Consider the following 22619-nt stretch of genomic DNA (forward strand, 5'->3'; position numbering starts at 1 on the left):
TATGTGTGTTTTATAAAAAAAAAATTTTTTAAAAAGTGTTATGATGTGTTGAAATGTACAAATAGGTAAAAAAAAAAAAAAAAAAAAGCAGTTCCAGAGAAGAAACGGGGCAGGCCACGCGTGGTGCGAAAACTGCGGGGAAAGTGAAGGGTAGTGCGCCATGTTTCGCCTCAAACATGAGATTCCTGAAATAAGGAAGTGGTCCCACCTTTGGATCAGGACTGCTGAGGTGAGGGAGTGGCCACCTGCCACCTTCTGCTCGAGACAGTGAGCGAGGACAGCTGTCAGGCCTGCTGTGTCTGTCCGGACTTATACCTTTAAATCAAACTTTTATTCTTGGAGGAGATCAGTCCCGATCAGGTAAGACTTGGGATTACTTTGTGTTTGCCATCAGATGGATTTGCAGCTTTGTTTGAGAACTTCTTTTGATTTAATGCCAGTAGTTTTAGCAACTGGATCAGATTTATATTGGTCAGTCGAACTTAAACGTTGTATTTTAACGATCACATTTACTTGAAAGTCCACATTGGTTTTTGAACTGCTCCTACGACAGCAAGTTGTTTTTGTTGGTGTTAAAATATGACATGTAGTGTTGGTGGTGTAGTACAACTTAAGATATGTGCCTTTGAAATCTGTGTATTTTATAGACGCTAGAAATAGTGTAAAAGCACAAAGTGGAGTAGGAACTGCTCTTCTCTCGCAGAGAGACAGCTCCAGTTCATTATCACAGCATGTCTGTGCAGGTGAGGGAGCAGCCAGCCACATTCCAGTGCCCGGGGTCATGGTGCGGTGCGCAGACCCTCGCAGAGCAGGGCCCTCTCTAATGCATGACTGCATTGTGCAGCGCACAGCAGAAGAAGGGTCCTCACACACACTACCGCAGCTTTTTATACTATAATTTATAGGTTATCTCTAAAAAGAGGCAAGTCTTTACACTCATTTAGTGTAATTAGGTAACAACAGTGCTCTTAAGGTTCCTGTGGATGTGCCAAGAACTGAAGCCGAAACTCTGAAAAGTAGAGAAGAGTCACTTACTGATGTAACTGCGGAGGTTTCCCGCAATGTCAATACCCAGAAACTTGCTACTGGTGACACTTCTGCAGGGAATTGGTTTGAACATTGTGAGGAGTGCATGTTGTGACAGATTTTTTCTTTGCACCAGAGGAAAACTGAAGCAAGCTCAAGCTTTTTGAGGTCCAGTGCAAATATTGACTTTAAGGACTTTCAAAAAAATGTAACGCATGTCTCCCAATGTCATACAGGAAGGAGGGCGAGATCTCCACAACCCTGTTCAACACATCCCTCAATCTGCTGAAGTATTTTTTTGTTTATTCACAGGTAGATGGAAGCAATCTGTCTCCCTCTACTAATTAATGTGTCTCTACTACAAAACACATGGAGCACAATCATCTTTTCGGTCATTAAGGGTGGAACCTCAAGCTGTTAACTTAAAGATCGCTCATTACAGAGCAAATTTCAAAGCAAACGATTTGAGTTAAATCTGTTAGGATTCATGAGCGTCATCCAAGATGTGCCCTGTAAGTCAGGTAGGAGGTTTCTCACTGTTACACTTACGATTATCTTTCTAATTTCGCCATAAAACACTAACACTTCCTAAAAGTGTGTGTGTGTGTTTTTAAAAGTGCACCTTTCATATTGGTGCTAAAAATCATAATGTGTATAATTGTGATTGTGACAAATGAAGATCTTGATTCTTGAGAAGCAGACAATCTTGACTGAATCCAAGATCCAAACTTAATGTGTAGTAACACAAACAACAAATAAATCTACTTTTTGAAATATAATTTACTTTCTAGTTACTTGTATAAGATACTTTCTCTTAAATCTTCTGGACTGCATTTTGTTTTTGTACAGCTACACCTAACATCTGCTAGGCTGACAGTTTCTTCTTATCAACGTGCCATAAACTAGTAGAAAACTAAACTTGAAGTGAAATAAATTAACATTCAGTTTGACATAACCTAAAGTTTAGTTTGCCCTGACTTCAAATCAACGGTCTACTTATAGGTTGGAAGCCGAAGCTACCACATATTTAACCCTTAAACAATCGGTTGTGTAGCGTTTGTCCCAGATGACTCAAGGGATGAATCAACCAGTTGTTGCAGCTTCAGACTTACACACCAAAACATACAGAGATATATGAGCATGACTAACGTTTTGCTTTCTTGCTGGACGGACCTCTCAGAGTGGTTTTCAAATGTTCAAATCAGAAAGAAACAAATTATAAAATACATCTTCTGAACTTTATCCGGTTGACTTGAAGGCAGGATATGCTCTAGACTTGGAGACGAATTTTCAGTCCTCAAATAACCTGAAATACATGCACTTTGGGAGGGGATTGAAATACCCGAAGAAAATGCACGTATGCACAGGAGGCACACGCAAACTATGCACAGAAATCTTGGCTGCTGTATGGACCAGACTGTAAGGAAGACATTTAGTATTACATTTTATTCAGTCTGCAGATGAGTGAAGAGAAACACAACAGTGCTTACCTTCCACTCTTTCACACATTTCACTGCAATATGATGGTGGGAAGTATTTCTCCAGGACATATTGCAGTAAGTAAGTAAGTAAAGCAGTCTCACAATGTGCCACAGTGAATCAGTACCTGTCATTTACCTTCTGACACATCAGCAGGATACAACAGGAACAACTCCTGAAGCAGAAACACGTTTGGACAATTAATATTCCTTGTCTTTGTGTTGCAGATTGTCTTTAAAGAGTCAGTTTTTGTGTCTCAGTTTGGGATTGAATATATTAAAAATCTCCCTCGGGACCGGTTGTTAGTTTCCATAACAACTGAGTGTAACAGTGTGAGAGGGAACAACACTGTGTGCCTGGCAAGTGGCTTTTTATTTATTATTTGTTTAATAAAAAAAACAACAAAAAAAACAAAAATGGGAGTGCTTGTGATGAATAGCACAGGAAAGGACTTCATGGTCTGTGAGAGAGAAGAGGATTTTATTTTTAATAAGAGATTGCAGTGGGCATGACATGAAATTCCTGGTCAAGGAAACTTTAAGAAGCTCATAATTCAATGTGTCATATGAACATTTTCAGTAGGTATGTGTTTTATACTTTAGTGTGGGAAATATACATTTTAATTAAATGCTTTGTGCGAAAGCACGCTCCTCAAATATTAACACATTATTACATATGAAATTACAGCCGAAATTTGCTAAATTGCAATAATATATTGGTAATTAAAAAGTGAGTCTAGTCGTATGGATCATTAATTATATTTTTATCTGATGCTTACTTATTTTGTTTCACTAACCTAATGTAGAGAGGAGATGGAGAAGCTTTGTTTTTTGTTAATCACAGATTACTTCTTATCAAGTAAAAGGATTTACTCCACAGATAAACAAGACAATCCAAAAACATGCACACTTGTGCATGTATTTTTCACGAGGATATGAAAAATACATGTTTGGATTTTTAAAATGTAGCCAAGTGTTTGGACTAAGGCCTCGTTTCTATACATTTCAGATGTACTAGTGTTCTCAAATATTGTACATGGTGTGTGAGAAAATATTTTTTTTACCATCATGACCAACCTGAACATTCAGCAGTGAACATTTACTAGATGGCCAGGTCACACAGGAGTCATGTTTACTCCTGTTATGATGATTATTTACAGATCTTTTTTAACGGCCGCACTGTAAAAAGCAGCAACATGAGGGAACGGGCATTTTTACTCATCTTTAACAATCTGCAGCACTTCGTCTCTCTGGTTTGTACACATTAAGTTCATGAGGAATGACACAGAAGAATCCTTGTGTCAAAATCTGTATTTCATATTTAATATAATATTCTAGGTTTTGAACTGTTTTCAAATATATGAGATATTTTCAAACTATTACTTTCTTTGATTGGAAAGTGAAAACGCAAAATGTTGCCATGTTAAAGCAAAACTTTCCTGAGACAAAAACACAAAAACGATGCGTTTTCCACTTAAAACGTTGTGTAATAATAATAATAATAACACATACTTATACGAAATACTTTTACCAAATAATGTTTTTGGTTCCACTTAGCAGTCGGTCTGATGATTAATCGTTCATATGGCTGAATTCTAGTTAAACGTCGACATTTTCTCTCCGCTGATCAATTGTGCAGCAAAATCCTGACGTGTTGAAAGTTTCTCTTTAAGGGTGAGCGTGTTGAGTGTGTGGGATTTTGAAGATTGCACATTGATATCATATTAGTCATGTTCACTCTGGGTGAGAAACTGATTTCTAAATGGATACGAGGCACTTTTTTAATTTCTTTTAAGGCAACCAGAACACCTCAGCGTTTACTCTCAGGTTATTAAGCATTTGTGGAGAAATAATGACGCATACTCAGACAAAAATTCTAATTTTGTTTGATCTATTGTCCCAAAATATGACCTGGTTTGTTTTCGTGCGCCGTTGTTCTCTGTTTTTGGCTGCGAGTTTGGAAAAATTACATTTTCAATTGTGGAAAGTTGAGCCTCACCAGCTTGTGAAAGGAGTGAATCACAACAATTCATCAGTGACACAGAAAACATGTTCTGTACTTTAAGATCTTAATCAGCGCACACCTCTTCGTTACCAAACTCATATGACTTCTCCCGTTTCTTTACCTTTTACCCAGACACCGGATGCATGCAAACTGTTGAAGAGATGTTAAAATGTTTTTGTAACATCAGGTAATTCACGTTCGTCCCTGGCTTGTTGACACCATGTGAGCATAGGAATGTAAATGTACATCCGAGCCTCCTCATGTTTCCCTCCGTGGAGACTTTTTGTGGAGAAGTAATTTTAAACTTCACACCATCTTCTGAAACCCCTCCGCCAGGCCGCCCACATCCAGGTGATGGTGCAACGAGGCCGCCCATGCTTCGCACTCGTCTTCTCTCTCTTTCCCTTGCTCGCTCCTTCTCGCTGCACACACATTTACACACACACACACACACACACACACACACACACACACACACACACACACACACACACACACACACACACACACACACACACACACACACACACACACACACACACACACACACACACACACACACACACACACACACACACAAACACACCCACACAGCCCTGCTGGGGAATTCATGGCCTCAGGCTAACCAAACACAACTGAACGGCAGCGGAAAGCCCTGAGAGAAACTAACACAACTCGGCCCGGGAACGGCATGGAGCTTCAGCTATTACAGCAGTTAAAGGGCTCTCTTCTTCTCTCGCGGACGGTGTTGTGAGGTGGGTTGCTGCTAGAGATCCTCTCGGCTTAAAGTAGGTGCATTTGCAAGGTTTTTTTTTTGTTTTTTTTTTTAAAGCACTTCTCTCGCTCTTTTAATGCTGTGCAACCTGTAATGTTGAGTCAAGTGCATGCATGCTTTTCAAGCTTTTCCAACCGGCGCACCGAGCTGAAGGGAAAGTTTCCCGATCAGTTGTTGTGGTTGTGTGAGTCTCACGTTCGCACTAAACACCAGAAAGGATTCTTAAGGGGGCATCGCTTGTTTTTGAATGAGTCTTTCTGTTTGCACAGATCAGATGTAGAAGTTTGTACCCAGCAGGAGACAATAATGATCCACTGTCTAATCGTCACTGAAAATCACCGGTGGTTCTTCTAACTGTGTGTAGCTTTCAATTTGGATCTGTTTGTTGAAATTGAATGGAATATCCAAAACGTTGAATTTCAGTGAGCCCCGCATACCTTCATGGAGAGAAGCCCCCCCCCCCCCCCGTCTGTGAAGCATGTCATGTTGCTCTTCCCATGTTTTTACAGTAACTCTGAACAGAACTTTGCTTTTCAGGTTCCTGAAGTTGGTTTCTCTTCAGCATGGTTCTGGTTCGGTTATATGCAATAAAACATGTTGATTTGAACTTTAAGAAGGGCATGAGGTTCAGAAAGTCTTAGAGGGAGCAAATGTTTACATGCATTTCGAGAGATTGTGCAAAGCTCAGCTAAATATATGAGAAGCATATTGGTCTTCTGATCTAACACTCAAGAGTAAAGAGAAATACTGACGTTTTCTTAAAGTGCTGAAGTTGTATTTTATGCAAGGAAAGACCTGCTTCATTGCACCATTCATCTATCAGTCATGCTTTTAGTGCAAGTCAAATCAGGTTGCATAACAGCTCAACTACCAGACTGGTTAGTCATCACTCAGTCATTCACTGTGTTTCGCTGTATGAAGTTTCGTAGTGTCACGATGCTGCTTTCTTGCCTCTGTCAGTAGACAGGCACTTTGCCCGACACTTCCAGATAATGATATGTACATTATGTTTTCAAAAACACTTCATTTCCTGCTGATGTAGTGACGATGAGTCGAGGCTCCACTGTTGCACCATGCCATTATGAATCATGCAGGTCCTCACTTGAAAATCTCGATTTGGAAGGAATGTAATCGAGCAGATCTCAGAATCAAGTGACGTGAATCGTAGCTGCCACATGGCACAAGATCACAGCGCGAATGTCAAGGATTGATTGAGTTTACTACCGTTTTGAAACGAGCTGCAGAACAAACTGTTCTTAACAAAGATACAGGGTTTTGTTTTTTTGTTTTTTGTGAGTCACAAAAGCCTGCTTCTGTCAAAATGTCTGTATTTTAGCTGATCAATGCATTTCCTCTCATTTATTGAAAGGATGATTTGGATATGATGATGCCAACCCGACCTTGAAGATGTATGAGGTGATGTCCGGTGACACCCTGGGCTGGAAGGTGCCCAGCCCGAGACAAAGTGCCACAGAATCCAGTCCTGAGGCTCACTTCAACGAGGAGGACGGGCCCATCAAAATCATCAAAGTTTGCTTCTGCACCAACAACAACTTGGGCAAGAACTTCAAGCTGGTGAAATGTGACAGCTCCTGGCAAATTAGGGTGAGACTTTTGTAATCGAACAAGTATGCGTTCACGTCCAAAGGGAAAAGACGAAATAGGAATTTTTCATCTGAGATATCTTGGCTTATAAATCAAGAAGACTTGTGATAGTGGGATCAGTGTTGTTCTTACGTTTTGGCCAAAGTTTTAGTTGGCCACCTTCACATGCTCTTAATTCATTTATCATTAGATAAAATATTTTGCAACAACTTGGGGGTGTGTACAGGTTATTTTAACTTTTTGAAGATGTGGCAGCGACAACACATCAGAAAGAAATATCAGATACGAAGAGCAGTAAACTACAAAAATGATTAAAACTCATCACAGATTCTGAACATGTATTTTTCCTTTAAGGCCATCATTCGCTCAATACTGGTCAGCGGTCGATTGGGGCCAAACATTGAGCACACGGGATGCTACGGCCTCGTGCTTAAGCACCTGAAGTCAGATGAAATTCACTGGCTCCATCCGGATTTAACAGTCAGGGAGGTGGAGCAACGCTACGAGAGCCACCATGTGGAAGCTGAGTGGAGGTACACGTGGGCTATTCAGAAGTTTGACTCGGATTTTAGATTATTCGGTAAACTCGATTCATGAGTGTTTTACTTTGGCTTTTGATCACAGGTATGACCTTCGCGTCCGATACGTTCCTGTCAACTTCCTTGAAAAATTGAAAAATGACAGGTCTACATTTCTGTATTTTTACCAACAGGTGAGTGATGCACTGCACTTACAAGACATTGAAGCTTAATTTCAAAAAGCTTGATTCAAATTAGTCTATTTTTTTTAACACTGAATTGTTGACTGATCTTTCAGGTTCGTAGTGATTACATGCAGTATCACGCCAGTAAGGTCAGTGACGGGATGGCCCTGCAGCTCGGTTGTTTGGAGATCAGGTGAGTCACCACATTCCTCAGCTCCGCACTTCTTCACTGTTTATAGTTCTTAACCTTTGTGTGCTGGATATCTGTACTCACAGGATTTCTTTGTTTCTTTTTTTTATCCCAGGAGGTTTTATAAAGACATGAACGCAAAAGGGCTAGAAAAGAAATCCAACTTCGAGCTGCTAGAGTAAGTCTTTGCTGTTTTTGTCTTTGACTTTTATATCTGTTTTGAAACACGTTTAAGTGGTTTGAGTTGTAAGTACTAACATGAGTCGACCGCGCGCAGGTCTTAATATGTGATCTTGCCAGCCTCAACATGGGATGGAAGTTTACATTCCTTTCCCTCTTTGTTGTCTTTACCTTGTACAACTTTGTCACAATCTGTTACAAGAGACGTTTTTGCAGTTGCTGTGTAAGCGCAAAAAAAAATTCAGAAATAAAAACACAACAACGATGCATTTTCATTTGCATTGCATGAACATGCAAGAGTGACTCAGTGCTGCCACCAGCTGCACAAAAGTGACATTACAGATATGTTACGTAAATCAGCGTTTCAGCATCTACAAGGAATGAAGCAGACTGTAACCCAGTGAATACTTGAATACTCTTGTTCCCATTCTGCCTTTTCAAATGTGTGAGAGAAACTGCTGTGGCCATAACAACTGTTAGGGCTTTTCCACCAAAAAGAACCAGGTGCTAGTTTGGGGCCGGTGTCAGGTCCAGTTCTTAAATGAGCACCGCCAAAGAACTGGTTGTTTATCCATTGTCAACGGAGCCAAGTGAGAGCCACGTCATTGTGACACTCCAAAACGTCGTACGTCACTGATTTCACCAACGTACAGGAACGAGTTGACGGACTGTATTCATCGGTTTAGTCCGGGTCGCTCCATCTAGTCTGACCTGAACCTCGGATGCAGACCAAAGAGCCAGAAAACATTGCGTCTCCTCGTCGATCTATTGTTGTTTTTTCACATCGGTCTTGTTTTAGTCTGGAGCCCCGGAGTGGCAAGAGAAAAAATTAAATATAATAATAATAATAACGTGTGAAAGAACTTGGGGCTTATTTTTCAACATTTCAGCATTACATAGTGAATTTCTGCTCCTTTCTCTTTATTTCTGGATGTTTGAATGAAATGCTTCAACATGGAGGAATGGAGGTGTAGAATGATAGAATGCAGCTCTACAGCCGTTTCCAATGGCAACCTACGTAAACACACTGATTAAAGTTCTCTTTCACATGAAGCCATTAAAAGGCTCATTTTATGGCTAAAACTCCAAGCTTTCATTTACAGTAGTATGTAGTTTGTTTTTTAGTTGCTGATGAACCAAAAGTGTTGCTTCATTATAAAGACATTCCAATAATATTGGAGCGTCTCGTAGTGGAGCAACGCAGCCTCATGCAGACCTCAGGCTGTGGTCATAACACGATACAAGACCTGGAAGTGAAGTTAGTTCCAATGATGTTACCATGAAAAGCCTGAAAAAAACGTCAATGGAAAACGGCTTCTATATTATATATCGACGCAGCTGACACGGCAGCGCCGGAACACGGCAGCAACAGTTCGAGAGCCGCGACACCGCGATCGCTGATTAATGATCTCGTTCTCTCTTATTATTAACTTGACGGAGCGACTTATCATCTCGTTCCCATGCGTTATTTTTATTTTTTTTCTCTATCACCACTCCGGGGCTCCGTGTTCGCTGTAGATTCAGTGTCTCCTCCGCCTTGTAGGCAGCGATAACTCCAGCGATAACTCCGCCTCCAGCTGACGACGTGTCAGGCTCCGCTCTGGCCCAGCAACGAAGTGGGGCCAGCTAAGCACCGGTTTAACCCCCGATTGGCCGGGGTTTTGGGCGGTGGAAAGACAAAGAACTGGTGCTTAAATCTGGCCTTGGCTCCGAGACGAGCCCCTGGTTCTTTCTGGTGGAAAAGCCCCCTGAAATGCCTCTCAGGAGTGAGTCTGTGGTTTGTTTGCTGTGAGCTTCAAACCAGAGTCTCACGCAGAGGAAATCCCATTCCTTCATTGTTTACCTGCTTTATCTTCCTTACCATCTCATAGAATTTACCAACTGTTTGTTTACAGTGTTAATGCACTACTGCAAAATTAACTGAATGTAAAATTCATTTAAATTACGTGTTATTTACTTGTGGTGGCACTATTTACCCTTTTTCTTTCTTCTTCGCTAATTTAGAAAAGAAGTAGGTCTGGACCTTTTCTTTCCTCCGCAGCTGATTAACAGCATGAAGGTAAACTTCCCTAAACATCGCAGTGGAACAATATGTCTGATAATAATAATATGCACATTTTATTTCTTTTCCAAATGAAACTACACATTCATTAATCTAATTAAATTCCTCCGGTTGTGATCTAGTCTAGGCAGCTACGGAAGTTGATCCAGCAAACGTTTCAACAGTTCGCGACGCTCAAAGAGGACGACTGCATAGTAAAGTTTTTCGAGACGCTCCGGGAGTTCGTCAGCTACGACGAAGAAGTGTTCCCCTGTGAATTAGTGGTGAGTTGCGACTGTGCAACTGACGACGCTCCTAAAAGCCCCTTCGAGAGGTTTCACGTTAAAAAAAAAACGTTTGTTTGACAACAGCAAGGTTGGAGTCTGTCGGTGGAGCTGGTCGTCGGCGGGAGAGGCATTCGCCAACGCACACAGAAGGATTCAGCAGTAAGACGGTTAACTTTCAATCACACTCAACAAAAGCTGTTTTACACTGGATTGAGCAAACGGGGGTAAACATTGCTGTTCACATACTCTTTTATTTTTATTATTAAAGTAGTTTTCTTCCACTTCATACCCAAATCTTCATAGTTTAGTCAGCTGAGCATTACCAGTCTTTGTAAACAAACTCCACTGGATGCGACATCGGGATGTTTTCATCGTTAAGAGCTGAACCCTCCTCTTTGTGTGTCGCAGCCCGTTTTCCTCGCTGACTTCAAACAGATCAAAAAAATTGAATGTTTGTCGCAGAGTGACGGCAAAGCCCTCCTAAATCTCACCATAGAGGGGGCGAGACAGGTGCGTGTCGCCACACAATACTGCACATTACAGGATCGGAGCGAGTTCCAAAGATTCAAGTTCAAATTTCGAACGTGTGCTGATGTGTCATTTCTTTGTGTCCCTCTTTGATAGTGTCTGTCGATCAATGTAAAAACAATCCCAATGGCAGAGAACATGATAGATCTTATTGACGGCTACTGCCGCTTGGAAAGTAACACAGACGAGACGGTCATCAACCGACCATGTACAGGTGCGTGCGACACATTCAACGATGTTTAAAAGTTGTGAAAATACATGAAAACACATCAATTATTGTTAAAAGCATAATGGAAGACTCTTGAAACATAATATCGGAGGTCTGATAATTCCTATTTTAGATGTCAATGCACGAAGTTCCCTCCCTGAGATTCCTACAAGGTGGGTGGTTGTTTTATTGAATCGTGCCGTTTCTGAGCAGCCGCGACTTAAAAATTCATGACAAGGGCTTTTCTACCCCTGGCACCCCCCCCACCCCCCTCGCCCTCCCCCGCCCCGCTCTCTTCCCCGTTACAGCAGAGACACCAGCTCGGTCAGACTCAGCATGGGTAGGCTGGAATACAATCCATCAAACCTTTCCCTGCAATACACATTCTTTACAAACCCATCTCTGTCAACGGTTGAAATGAAGAATGTTTCCGTTGTTGTGTCCTCAGGTTCAGATATCTACTGTGAGATTCCCGATGAGAGGCCAAGATCAGGTCGGTCAGAGGATTATGTTTACCCTCTTTGCAGGAAAGTAACTGTTGTGACTCACTTTGCTAATATTAGTATTGTTCTCTAGTTGTGAAGTACGGTATCGACCGAAATGACATTGCTCTCGGACGGATCCTTGGCGAGGGGTTTTTCGGGGAAGTCTACGAAGGAGTCTATAAACAAGCAGTAAGTTTCAGCTACAGTTTGGGGAAAATACCAACATTTGGTGGGTGAAATGGGATGATACAGCCCAGCCTGGTCAACACACATTGGCCTACTTCTGTTTACTTATTTATGAAACTGGGTAGATGAAATGTATCCCTCCTGCATAACCGATAAAAAAATATTCTACTATAGTAGTTCAAACATTTACTTTTTTTTTAATGAAACATAATGTCCAAGTATAGTGGTCATTGTGTTTTTACTGCCTCGGGATCATTAGATTCATCTGTATAAACTGGAGTGTGTGTTTGATTGTCGATCTTCCACTAATGCATCAACATCCACCGCTTCTTTATATATCTTCATTCTATATTTCTGTGGCGCTCGGGAACGCTGATGGCTTATGGGTATTGGAGTATTTGGTGTTTTGAAATATTGAATGAAACTCCAAAAAATTGACTCACATTAAATTATTCATGTTCTATTCTACTAAAATAACAGTGTCTTTCATTTTGAACAAATAATTTTGACTTAAGTTCTAGATATATACGTGTAAAGATACTAACTTGAATTTTTATTGTTAATTTCACAGATTCAATTAGGTTAAATTTACCTCTCAGATTTTTCTCCCTCTCAGTACAGTGATTACGTCATAATCATGTTTACTCCAACATGAATATCACAAGATTAACTCTAAACATGAGCATGCTGCACACAGGCTTTTGGTTGGAATCCTGATTTCCTGTATTTGATAATAATAATAAAAAAAAAAAAAAAAAGGATTATTGTGAATGGCAGACACATAACCTTTCATGAAACTTTTCAATATCATTTTAGTTTGTCTTCATTCCCTTTATTCCATTTAGTTTTTACTGAATCACTCTGAATGCCAGTAAAGTTAGTTTACTTTTCAAAGAGCGAACCCTGTTTGTTGTCATTTGTACAAAAAGATGCACGTAGAGCACAAAAATATGAATTGTGTGGTGAATGTTTTCAAAATCTCAATTGTTTTAATTTGACAGGACATGGAAAGAGTCAGTGTGGCAGTGAAAACATGCAAAGACTGTACACCTGATGTGATGGAAAAATTCATGAGTGAAGCAGGTACAGAAAATCACTACAAATGCAACAACCACTTGAGTAAATTGATTGAAGATGACAATTATTTGTAAAATTTGCCAGTAATTATGAAGAACCTGGACCATCCGCACATCGTCAAACTGATTGGGATCATCGAGGAGGACCCGGTGTGGATCGTCATGGAGCTTTATCAGCACGGAGAGGTTCGTCACCATTCAGATGGGTGTTAAAACATTGATGAACACAGTGATTTAAAATGCTCTTTTATATGGATGTATAACTGATGTTCCTGCAGCTGGGGAACTACCTGTCCCAGAACCAAAACAAGCTGACAAACATGACTCTGGTGCTGTTCAGCGTGCAGATCTGCAAGGCTCTCGTCTACCTCGAAGGGGTCAACATGGTGCACAGGTGAGAAATGGAGCTTTGGGAAAATGAAACCAGATTGGTCAAAAGACTGATGTATGATATATATACCCTCACTCATCATTACACACCAGTCAGTCATATTAAGACATGACCTGTTGAAGGTCAAACCGAGCCTGAGAATGGGGGAAGAAAGGACATTTTAGCGACTAAAACCTGGAATAAAATTTTGTGTGAAACTGAAAAAAACTGGAGAGAATGTTTGAAGGCTCTCCTACAGCAGTGCAGTTTTTAATTATATGTCCTTGTACTTTCATTTAATTCTGTCTGTCACTAATGGAACGTTTCTATCAAGTTTGTGTTTTTGCAGTTTCTTAAAGACATAACCTGTTTAAAAGAAGAGCAAATCAATAAATGAAGACAAAGTGAGGCTCTTCTTGTGCTCTGAAACATCTGCAGACCAAACAGATGACAGAGGTCATTTATTTAATACCATTGCGACTTTTCTTAAATGTCTTCTATTGGGCCAAATAGTTTTTGAAGGCAAAACTTTTATCCGAGCATGAAATATTCATGCTCAGTCACAACTTTCGAGAGGACAGATATCACGTGTCACTCTCTTGTTTTTTCTGCAGAATGTTATATGTTATCAGCAGGTTTCAGACAGACAAGCAGCCTCTCATGGATTCCAGCTCCTGCGAACAGCAAACTCAGACATAGGAAATTATTATTATTTTCTTTTACCCGCATGGAAAATTGAAACATTCCATTTGTGTTGTTTTAGTTTAGTCATCAAAAGATATAATGCAGGTCAGCCTCACTTATATTATCTCCTCTGCACTCACATAAACGTTGTCCTCTCCTCTCATCCTGTGTCTCTTGTCACAGAGACATTGCAGTCAGGAACGTGTTAGTTGCCAGTCCAGAGTGTGTGAAGCTCGGTGATTTTGGCCTGTCCAGATACATAGAAGAAGAAGAATACTACAAAGGTAACAGAAGAATTTATTCCCATTTGTTTTTCTTGCACGTGTTCGGGTTGCGCGCGGCCGGAGAGCCGATTCTTATTCCTGCAGTTCATCACAGGGGAAATTCAAGAGAGACAAACAGACACATTTACAATTTAAAGACCAATAAAAAGTGACCATGTGAACTAATATGTGCATGTTTTCTTTGTGGGAGTGAGAACCCAGAGGAAACCCACACATACAAAAACATGCGAACTCCACAGAAAAGCCCTGAATAATATAAACTGGGGTTTTCTTGTGTTGACACGACAGTGCAGCACCCAAAATATTTAATAACATTTTGGATTCATTAGACAATTCAACACAGACAACACAGCATTATTAAATGCAACAATTTAGAATTTTCTTTTAATTCATTCCTTGATAATTGCCAATTTCAGGTGGAAAGAAAATTGGCAAAATGATTGTATTTGTGTTTTGTAATAGCCTGAAATCTCTCCTCCGTCACAGCTTCTGTTTCCCGGTTGCCAATCAAGTGGATGGCTCCCGAATCCATCAACTTCAGACGATTCACTTCAGCCAGCGACGTCTGGATGTTTGGTGAGTTTGTGACGCAGCGGCATATAGATGTGCGATGTAGAGCGTTAAGTCCACTACTTACACACTCATGCATAGTTGAAAGCAGGTGGCTAATAATTGACCTGAGCAAGAGCTGTATAAGTTTATGAGCGATTGTTTGAGTTGTAACGTCTCTGAATTCCCGGGTTTGCAGCGTAGCCACACGTTATTCTCGCCAGCCTGAGTGTTGCGACAAAGTCTATTAGCCTCTGTTCTCTGTGGGGAGAACCCTGTGGTCTTCTTTGGTGCAATTTCATATATTGAACTCGGAATAACAATGTCTGCGTTTATTTACATTTTGTTACCTCTTTTGTCAAACAGTGAAATGTGGAAACGGGCATTTTCTGACCCCTGGCCAGGAGAAGAACGTTTTATTATCTGCATTCTCTTCTTTATTTCTGTCTACATTGTATTAGTCGCAGGAGGCAGAAAAGGCAACACACTAAATGCATATTTACATTGATTTTCTCTCCATTTCTCAAGCAGACTTAAGCATTTGTCTTAACTTACTGAAGTCTCGGGGCTCTTTAAGCAACCCGATGAAGAGCAGCAGGAGCTGTGTTACGCTAGAGAAATCAGTACATTTGCTTTGACTGTTGTTTGCAATGAGAAAAACACAATTTTAGTTGTAATCTGTTGAATTGACACAGATATCCTAGCCGAATTCACTCAACTATTTTCTTACAATTCGAGGCATCAGTAATCTAATTTAGATGTAACAGACTTAATTTTTTGTTAAGTCTTACAATGTTTGAACATCAGGTTCACTTTCCTCTACTAAATGGTGCAGTTTTCCAGTAGAGCAAACATGCATGTTACTAGGTGCAGTTACGTGGACAACAAATACTGACAAGTTCAAATCGTTTCATGCTTTGATCGGATTATATCCAGATGAAATTCAGATTGGAGGAGATGTTGTGACCCCGCTTACGATCTGATCAGAGTCCATGTAAACAGCATGGTTGACTGCTTCTCACTATCGCTTTGTGCTCTTCGTCACATGACAAAGAGCACAACAGTGACGCTTCAGGCTGTTTTAAGTAAAATGGTGGTAACAAAGCACAGCGACAGAAGAAAGTGCAGCTTTTTACCATCATGAAAGACGGACGTAAAGATCACAAAAGTGATTTTTGGAACCAAATATATTACAAATGCTATGTGGTCATCTGGGTGAGTCACAAACAGATGTGCAAAGCATTATGGGATCTTGACTTTATTCCTCATTACTGTCCAGCTCCATCCACTGATCGTTTCCTTCTTAAGTCTTATCACAGAATTTCAAACACACTGCGACATGAACAAATCCAAGCCTTTTTGTTTTTATCACCCTCTAGCTGTGTGTGTGTGGGAGATAATGAGCCGTGGGCAGCAGCCATTTTTCTGGCTGGAGAACAGAGACGTTATCAACCAACTGGAACAGGGCATCAGACTGCCCAAACCGGACGACTGCCCCCCTGCACTCTACTCGCTCATGACCCGCTGCTGGTCCTACGACCCCAGAGAGAGACCCACCTTCACTGAGCTGGTGGTCAAAATCAGGTACTTCTTTTACTCATGGAAACGTGACTCATTAACTCAACGTGACTCAACATGACTCAAGAGTTCTCCATCATTGGCGTGTTGTGTCAACATCGCTGTAATGATTTTCTTCTCAAAACGTGTGTATGAGGTGTATACCTTAATACATCGATAGTAGTAGAACGCCTGTAGTTTTGACAAATGTTTCTCTCTCTTAGCCTTAGGATCGATAACAAAAACTTACATTTTGTCCTCATTGAGCTGTAGGATGTGTCCTGCCATTCCTGATTTTATATCTAAAATACAATTAAACAGATTCATCCATCAGGAGACATGGTAATGTACAGCTGTGCGTCGTCAGCCGAGCTGTGAAAACCAATGTCATGTCTCCTGATGACATCCCCAAGTGGAAGCATATACAAGCGAAAAAGAACTGGGCCTAAAATTGAGCCTTGGGGCGCACCGCATGTCATGAATCCCCGAGGAGCATTTATCTATACTTACGAGCAGCTTACAATCCTTGCAATGCGAGCAAGTAACCTGTTAATATTGACTTTTGAGATGGCATATTTAGCGTCTTCTCTGTTAATAAAGACAAGATGTTGCTCTCAAATTTGTCAGCGACGTGCAGAAGATGGTGAAGGAGCAGGAGGTGGAGAGGAAGCGAGACAAAGTGCGCTCCACCAAATACTTTGAACCCAAATTCAACTTTAACGAACCTCCTCCTAAGGTACGTCGGCTCCACTTGTGTTTTTATACAGCAAAGCACATACGCGCACTACATTAACTCTGTGTTTTCGTTTCTTTGACTGAAGCCTTCGAGAATGAAACCAGGACGGTTTGGAAACACACTCAGCATTGGGCTACACATCCAGGTACGGGAGACAACGCCACACATTTCTTTGTTTTTTTGTCGTTTGTTTTCTTCAAGATGTCCGAGGTAATTCTCACGTTTGTACCCGAGCAGCTGAACGAGGCTCTGTGTGCCAGCTCGCCCGACCTCGCCGGCCCGAGTGAATATCAGTCTCCCATTGACTCCGTGAGCACGCTCACACTGCCAATCCGATCCCCCCGGCGTCGCAGCATGGGGGTAAATACTGCGCTCTCCCCCAGGGGATTAACCTTCTGCTTACTGGCTTTCAGTTTACATTACATTTGATGGCGTTCACACTGAAATTCACATTGACACATTGATAAAATAAGAGAACTAATGTATTTCCCCCGGGTTGTACTCGCAGGAGACTGAGTTTCCCAGACTGGAAAGCAGCAGCAGGGAGGACGCCCAGCGCATGTGGCAGAGGGACAGACACCAAATGCAGGACACTCTCCGCAGGCAGAAAGAGCAGATGATGGAGGATGAAAAGTGGCTGGAGAAGAAGGAGAGACTGTTGGTGGGAAACAGAGCATCAGTAACTGTTGTCAACCCTCTCTCTGTGTCTCTGTGTCCCTCTGCTCCTGAGTTCAATGCTGCCCTGAAGTTCACATGGAGCCAAACACCCATTAAAAATGTCCACCCAGTTGTTCACACGCGACGGGCCACTAGTCTTAGATTGAATGTTCCCCTGGACAGGGTTCCAAAGAGGGGGTCCATGTGTGTACTCTATAAAGTGAACCTGCCTGTTCCTTTGCAGGACCCCATGGGACCAGACGATGCCGCCACTCCAGTGGTAGGTAACTTCTTTCAATTGAAATGTAGTTTTAAGGATCCAGCGCTCTGTGTCAAACACATTTTAGTTCAGGAGCCACATACAGCCTAATTTCATTTTGAGTCAGCCGTACTGGTAACATAGTGCGATAATAATATTTAAATTTTAACTCCAAAATCAAACTATTACTACTGAAAATGCCTACAATCTCACCAAAAAGCCAAATTTCATTAATCTAAAAAGGACAGCACTGACTGCATATGAAGAATTAGAGAAATATTTGTTTTCTAAACCAACCAATTTGAGCACGTCTGTTCTTGTAATATCTCCGTCTGCCTCATGGTGGTGTAGTAGATCACTGTAGTAGCTTGTTCACAGTTCAGCAGCTTCTTCTTTTGAACGTTCTAAGTTTTTTCAGGTGTATTTAAAGAAAGCAGAATACACTGGAAAAGTACAATCTTCCTATGGTTTCATTCAAAATGTGAAACTCAAATTTGTTTTGTCTTTGTTACATATCAACTGAGATATTTCAATGTTTCTATGATAAACTTTAGCTTATTAGTTATAATAATCAAGAACACATCTCATTGACCATCAGCTGCCTTATTTGCCGCGGTTACTTTTATGTGGCTTCTATGAGCTGATAACACAGTGACTGTCCAGACTTACAGTTTAATTTGTTGTCCTAACCAGCTCTTCCTTTGTCTCTTCTGCTTGTGTAGTCCTCTGAAGCTGACAATGCAAACGGTGAGAGCTCGGAGACACAAATTCACATTCATTTAAATCTGAATACATTCTCTTAAGTCTTCTTTCTCGATATCTCTCACGTTGCACTGCAGGGCCACCCGAGAAGCCCCCGAGGCTTGGAGCACAGGTAATTTACATTATACTCACTGATGAAAAGCTCGCTCCGGTTGGCTACTTGGATTTTTAAGTGCAACAAATTAAATTACATCCTGCTCTGTATAAAGGACATTCACGCCACAGTGCGTTTAACTGGCGTCCAGGGAGTCATGGCCAAAAGTAATGGGGATGACTGTTTTTATTGCTAAATCACTTCCTTTGTCTCAGCCGGCACCCACGGCTGAGCTGGACCGCTCTGGTGACAAAGTGTACAGCTCCGTCATGGATCTGGTCAAAGTGGTCGTCCAGCTCAAGAATGACATCACCGAGCTGCAGCCGGACCACTACATCTCCATTGTCAAGGTGCACAGAGAGAAATCTCTCGCTTTCCAGTTCTGCTTTACATCTGCTGTATTGGCAGATTTCGAATATGACGACAGACTTCCTGAGTCATGCAGATGATTCATTTTCTGTTGTGATCTCCGTCCACAGACTGTTGGTTTGGCCTTAAGAGACCTGATTCACAATGTGGATGACATCCTGCCGACATTACACGAGTCTATCAGGACTGAGGTACTTGTATTGTCTGCAGAAGACTTTATGTTTGACCACATTTACGCTCTGAATTTGTCCGTATTGCAAGTGAGATCGGGTGACAGAAAGTACGGGGAGTTTTTACCGTTTTTAAAGCTGTAGTTCTCACTTCTTTTTTAGTTTCGAAACTTTATAAACAGGTTTTTCTTGATGGTAGATACAAGAGAGGTTGCATCTTTGGCTTTTGAAAGTACTGGTTGAGATTAGTTTTTTTATTTTCTGATATTAAACAAATGATAAAAACCAAGGAAATAACAAAAAAATGTATAAATGTTAGAAGAGAGTGCCTTTTTTCGGTCTTAAAGCAAGTCCTGCCCCTCACTAAAAACAAACGGCTTTTCAAATTCAAAGATAATAATGACTTTATTAGCTATTTATGTTTACTCCTTTGGTGAAGGATAACTAAAGCACAACACCAGGACAATGAAATGAATGCTGCTTAAGCCAAAACGGTGCTCAGAGCTACTAAATATGCAACTTTTTGAGAATGGCGACCAACGTGGAAGTTTTCAGAAACGCTCCGACTGTGTCGTCCTAATAACGGGTAAAACTCAACTTTCTTAAAATCACTCAGGCTCCATCGGTACATCACGGCCGTAGTAAACAGTTCTAATGCACGCGTACGTGTAGATGGACAATGAGAAAGACGTTTGCCTCCAGAGTGTCCATATTCTCCTTGGACTTGGTAGGTTTATATGTGAGAGTTGCCTGGAAAAACAATTCAACTTGGTCTTTTGGCCATAAGAATGTCTGTGATCTCGCCATTGTTGTTGTTTATTGCTTATTGTTCTCTCTGCATGTGTGGTTTCATTACAAAAACAAACAGCACCCACTAGTGACCAAACATGAAAATTTTATAGTTTTTCTGCGTTCCTGTGAAAACTTTGCTGGGTACAACTTTTGTGAAATGAAAATACAAAAACTATTTTCGCTTTAAACATTGTTGTGTGAACGGAGCCTTTATGTGAATTGGTCATAATAACTTTTTAATACCTTTCAAAATGAGTCTTTGACTCTTTGACCTTGATTGTGGTGGACCTGGGTTCAAATCCTACACCTCTTTAAAGCTGAACAGACACTTACTTTTACATATTCACCCATTGGGTTTTTTTTTTCTCAAACTGCCACAGATTGAAGGCACCCAGAAGCTGCTGAACAATGACATGGCGGAGTTGATCAGCAAAATGCGGCTGGCCCAGCAGAACGCCATCACCTCCCTGAAGGAGGAGTGCAAGAAACAGATGCTCGCTGCGGCGCACACTCTCGCAATGGACAGCAAGAACATGTTGGACGCCGTGGACCAAGCCAGAGTCAGGTCCAATTTAGCAAAGCCAGTCGAGCCCTAGGAAAGTTCAGACTGTCAATCAGGCTGAAAGCAAACTCTCGCAACCTCTGTCAATGAGAACTAACATTTGCACATGTTTCGTTTGTTGTGTATAAAGCAAGTAACTAGTGACGAGTAAATTAAACTTGAGTTGGGACATGCTGCAACAGCTCAGTGGATATGGACAGCTAAGCGTCTGTGAATGGTAACTTGTACAGCTGGTCCCTCGAGGGTCTCCTCACATCATATTCAACCTGTTGTGATAAAGTTCAAATGTCAACTGTTATTTGAGATTGGTGTTACTGACTCTGTTATCTGCTCAGAAAATGAACTACCTTTGTAGATACATTAAGTGTTGCATGACAAATACACGTTTTGTGGCTCAGTGACAGCAAAGCTATGCCAATTAGCGCCATAGAAAATATTTTGTTAATATAAAACACCCTAAAAATGACCAAATATAGTTTCACCAGCCAGTCAACACTTTTATGCATGAATATACTGAATTTGATCCATGTCATTAAACTGTTATTTGATAGAATTAGTAGATGAATTGTTATATTAAGGTTTTACACCAATTTTGATTATTTTTTACAGCATCATATTAAAAAAGAAAAGTATGGATCCATCTTCTATACTGCTTTATCGCACTGGAGTCGATCTCCGCTGACTAGCTGACTACAGGTGAAGGCAGGATGCACCCCGGACAGGTGTGACCAGGTTCTTTTTAATCTATATTTTAGATGTGAAATAAATGTAAGTGTGGTGGAGACTAATTAGAATTCTAGCTTGGAACTCAGTGTAACATATAAAGACTTTGCTGATGTTGATGTTATCGTATCCAACAAGGATAGTTTTGCTTTTTGTCCGTTTTAGATTCCAATAGCCCCAAACAACAATATCTCATAATGTGAAAAACATGACGGAGTTCAGTATTCAGCTTAAAATCACGACTTGGCACGAGAGTCGAGGGAACAAGTACGCCTTTTTGGCTCAACTCTGGAGCCGGAGCTTCAGCTCCTTTCTTGATTTACGAAGGGCTTAAAAAAAAAAAAAAAAAAAGCCACTTCAAGACATCACTGTACTTCACATCTTCACAATTACCTAGTATGTGTTTTTTCACCAGGGGTGAGAATGAGTCTCGAGCATGCTCACGAGCATCGTCCCACCACACTTTAGAAGAAAACCCTGCCCTCAGTAAATCTGTAACCCTCTCAGTCATGATCTATGCCTTCAGGGCTGTCCCAATAGCTTTGTGTTCATTCTATCTTATGTATGCTCTTACAATAAAGCGTAATACATGTGGAATATTTAAAAGATGGACATGTTGTCATCCTTTTCTCTCACACTTTTATCACTTTTCATTAGTTCAGCACTCCAGCTCTCATTTCTTACACAAGTTACAGTAATAACAGGAACATATGCATTTGTGATATTTGCAGTAAAGCTGTCATATTATAACTGTTAATCTCCTCATTTTCCAATTTGTAATGTCTTCGATTCTCAAAGGGTATTTATTAAATGGTCTACATACCTACTCCAATCTACTATGAACCAGTTAAGTCTATTATTGCTTGGTATCTTTGATCACATGTCTACCATTCAGCCCTTAATGGAAGAAATATGCCCTCGACCCAAAAGAAAACTATTACCATACGTTCAGGGGGGCACATGTTCACATACCAAGACCTCATTTGATCCATTTATCATTGGTTCTCCCTGCTTATAGAGTTAAGATACAAATAGTTGTCCTGACAGTCAAGAGCAGAAGTGTCAAACATTGGGGACATGGACTGAAACCGGCCCTCAAGATGCTCCAATCTGGCAAATTGTAAAGAATTTCAAAGAAAACGTAATTTTTTATTTTAGATACATTTCTTAAGAGTAGCGGACACAACACAACACCGAGATCCAAACTGAGGAACTAGCATTAGTCCCAAAGCCATGCACAATGCAACATCTTTACGAGAAGTATTTTAGGACATTTCA

General features: G+C 40.9%; 1 protein-coding gene across 3 annotated transcripts; it reads left to right on the forward strand.

The window, feature by feature from the left end:
• The first annotated feature begins 217 nt into the window (after nt 1-217).
• On the forward strand, nt 218-22175 carry ptk2bb (protein tyrosine kinase 2 beta, b). 3 transcript variants are annotated; one of them, XM_080490197.1, is made up of 31 exons: nt 218-360; nt 6654-6889; nt 7244-7422; nt 7514-7601; nt 7706-7785; nt 7898-7960; nt 9967-10021; nt 10147-10287; nt 10375-10449; nt 10699-10800; nt 10915-11032; nt 11160-11199; nt 11335-11366; nt 11475-11519; nt 11603-11700; nt 12699-12780; nt 12859-12959; nt 13052-13167; nt 14011-14111; nt 14598-14687; nt 16040-16244; nt 16845-16953; nt 17039-17098; nt 17191-17313; nt 17462-17614; nt 17855-17890; nt 18592-18616; nt 18709-18743; nt 18941-19075; nt 19205-19285; nt 20437-22175. In XM_080490197.1, exons 2-31 carry the CDS (start codon nt 6692-6694, stop codon nt 20650-20652), a joined length of 2982 nt encoding a protein of 993 aa, XP_080346323.1. In that variant the 5' UTR covers nt 218-360; nt 6654-6691; the 3' UTR covers nt 20653-22175. The 3 variants fall into 3 exon arrangements, 2 of the variants coding, with proteins under 2 accessions (XP_080346323.1, XP_080346322.1); XR_013936416.1 differs by having other exon boundaries at nt 17462-17890; nt 18563-18616; XM_080490196.1 differs by having other exon boundaries at nt 17462-17890.
• The last annotated feature ends 444 nt before the right edge of the window (nt 22176-22619 follow it).

Source organism: Lipophrys pholis, assembly GCF_963383615.2.
Source record: "Lipophrys pholis genome assembly, chromosome: 21".
Lineage (NCBI taxonomy): Eukaryota > Metazoa > Chordata > Actinopteri > Blenniiformes > Blenniidae > Lipophrys > Lipophrys pholis.

Excerpts from the sequence above, each read along its gene's own strand:
- ptk2bb (XM_080490196.1), top strand. The coding sequence starts at position 6,692 with ATGTATGAGGTGATGTCCGGTGACACCCTGGGCTGGAAGGTGCCCAGC. Across the intron at positions 13,168-14,010 it reads GGGGTCAACATGGTGCACAG|AGACATTGCAGTCAGGAACG; the intron begins GTGAGAAATGGA and ends CTCTTGTCACAG. Across the intron at positions 14,112-14,597 it reads AGAAGAAGAATACTACAAAG|CTTCTGTTTCCCGGTTGCCA; the intron begins GTAACAGAAGAA and ends CCTCCGTCACAG.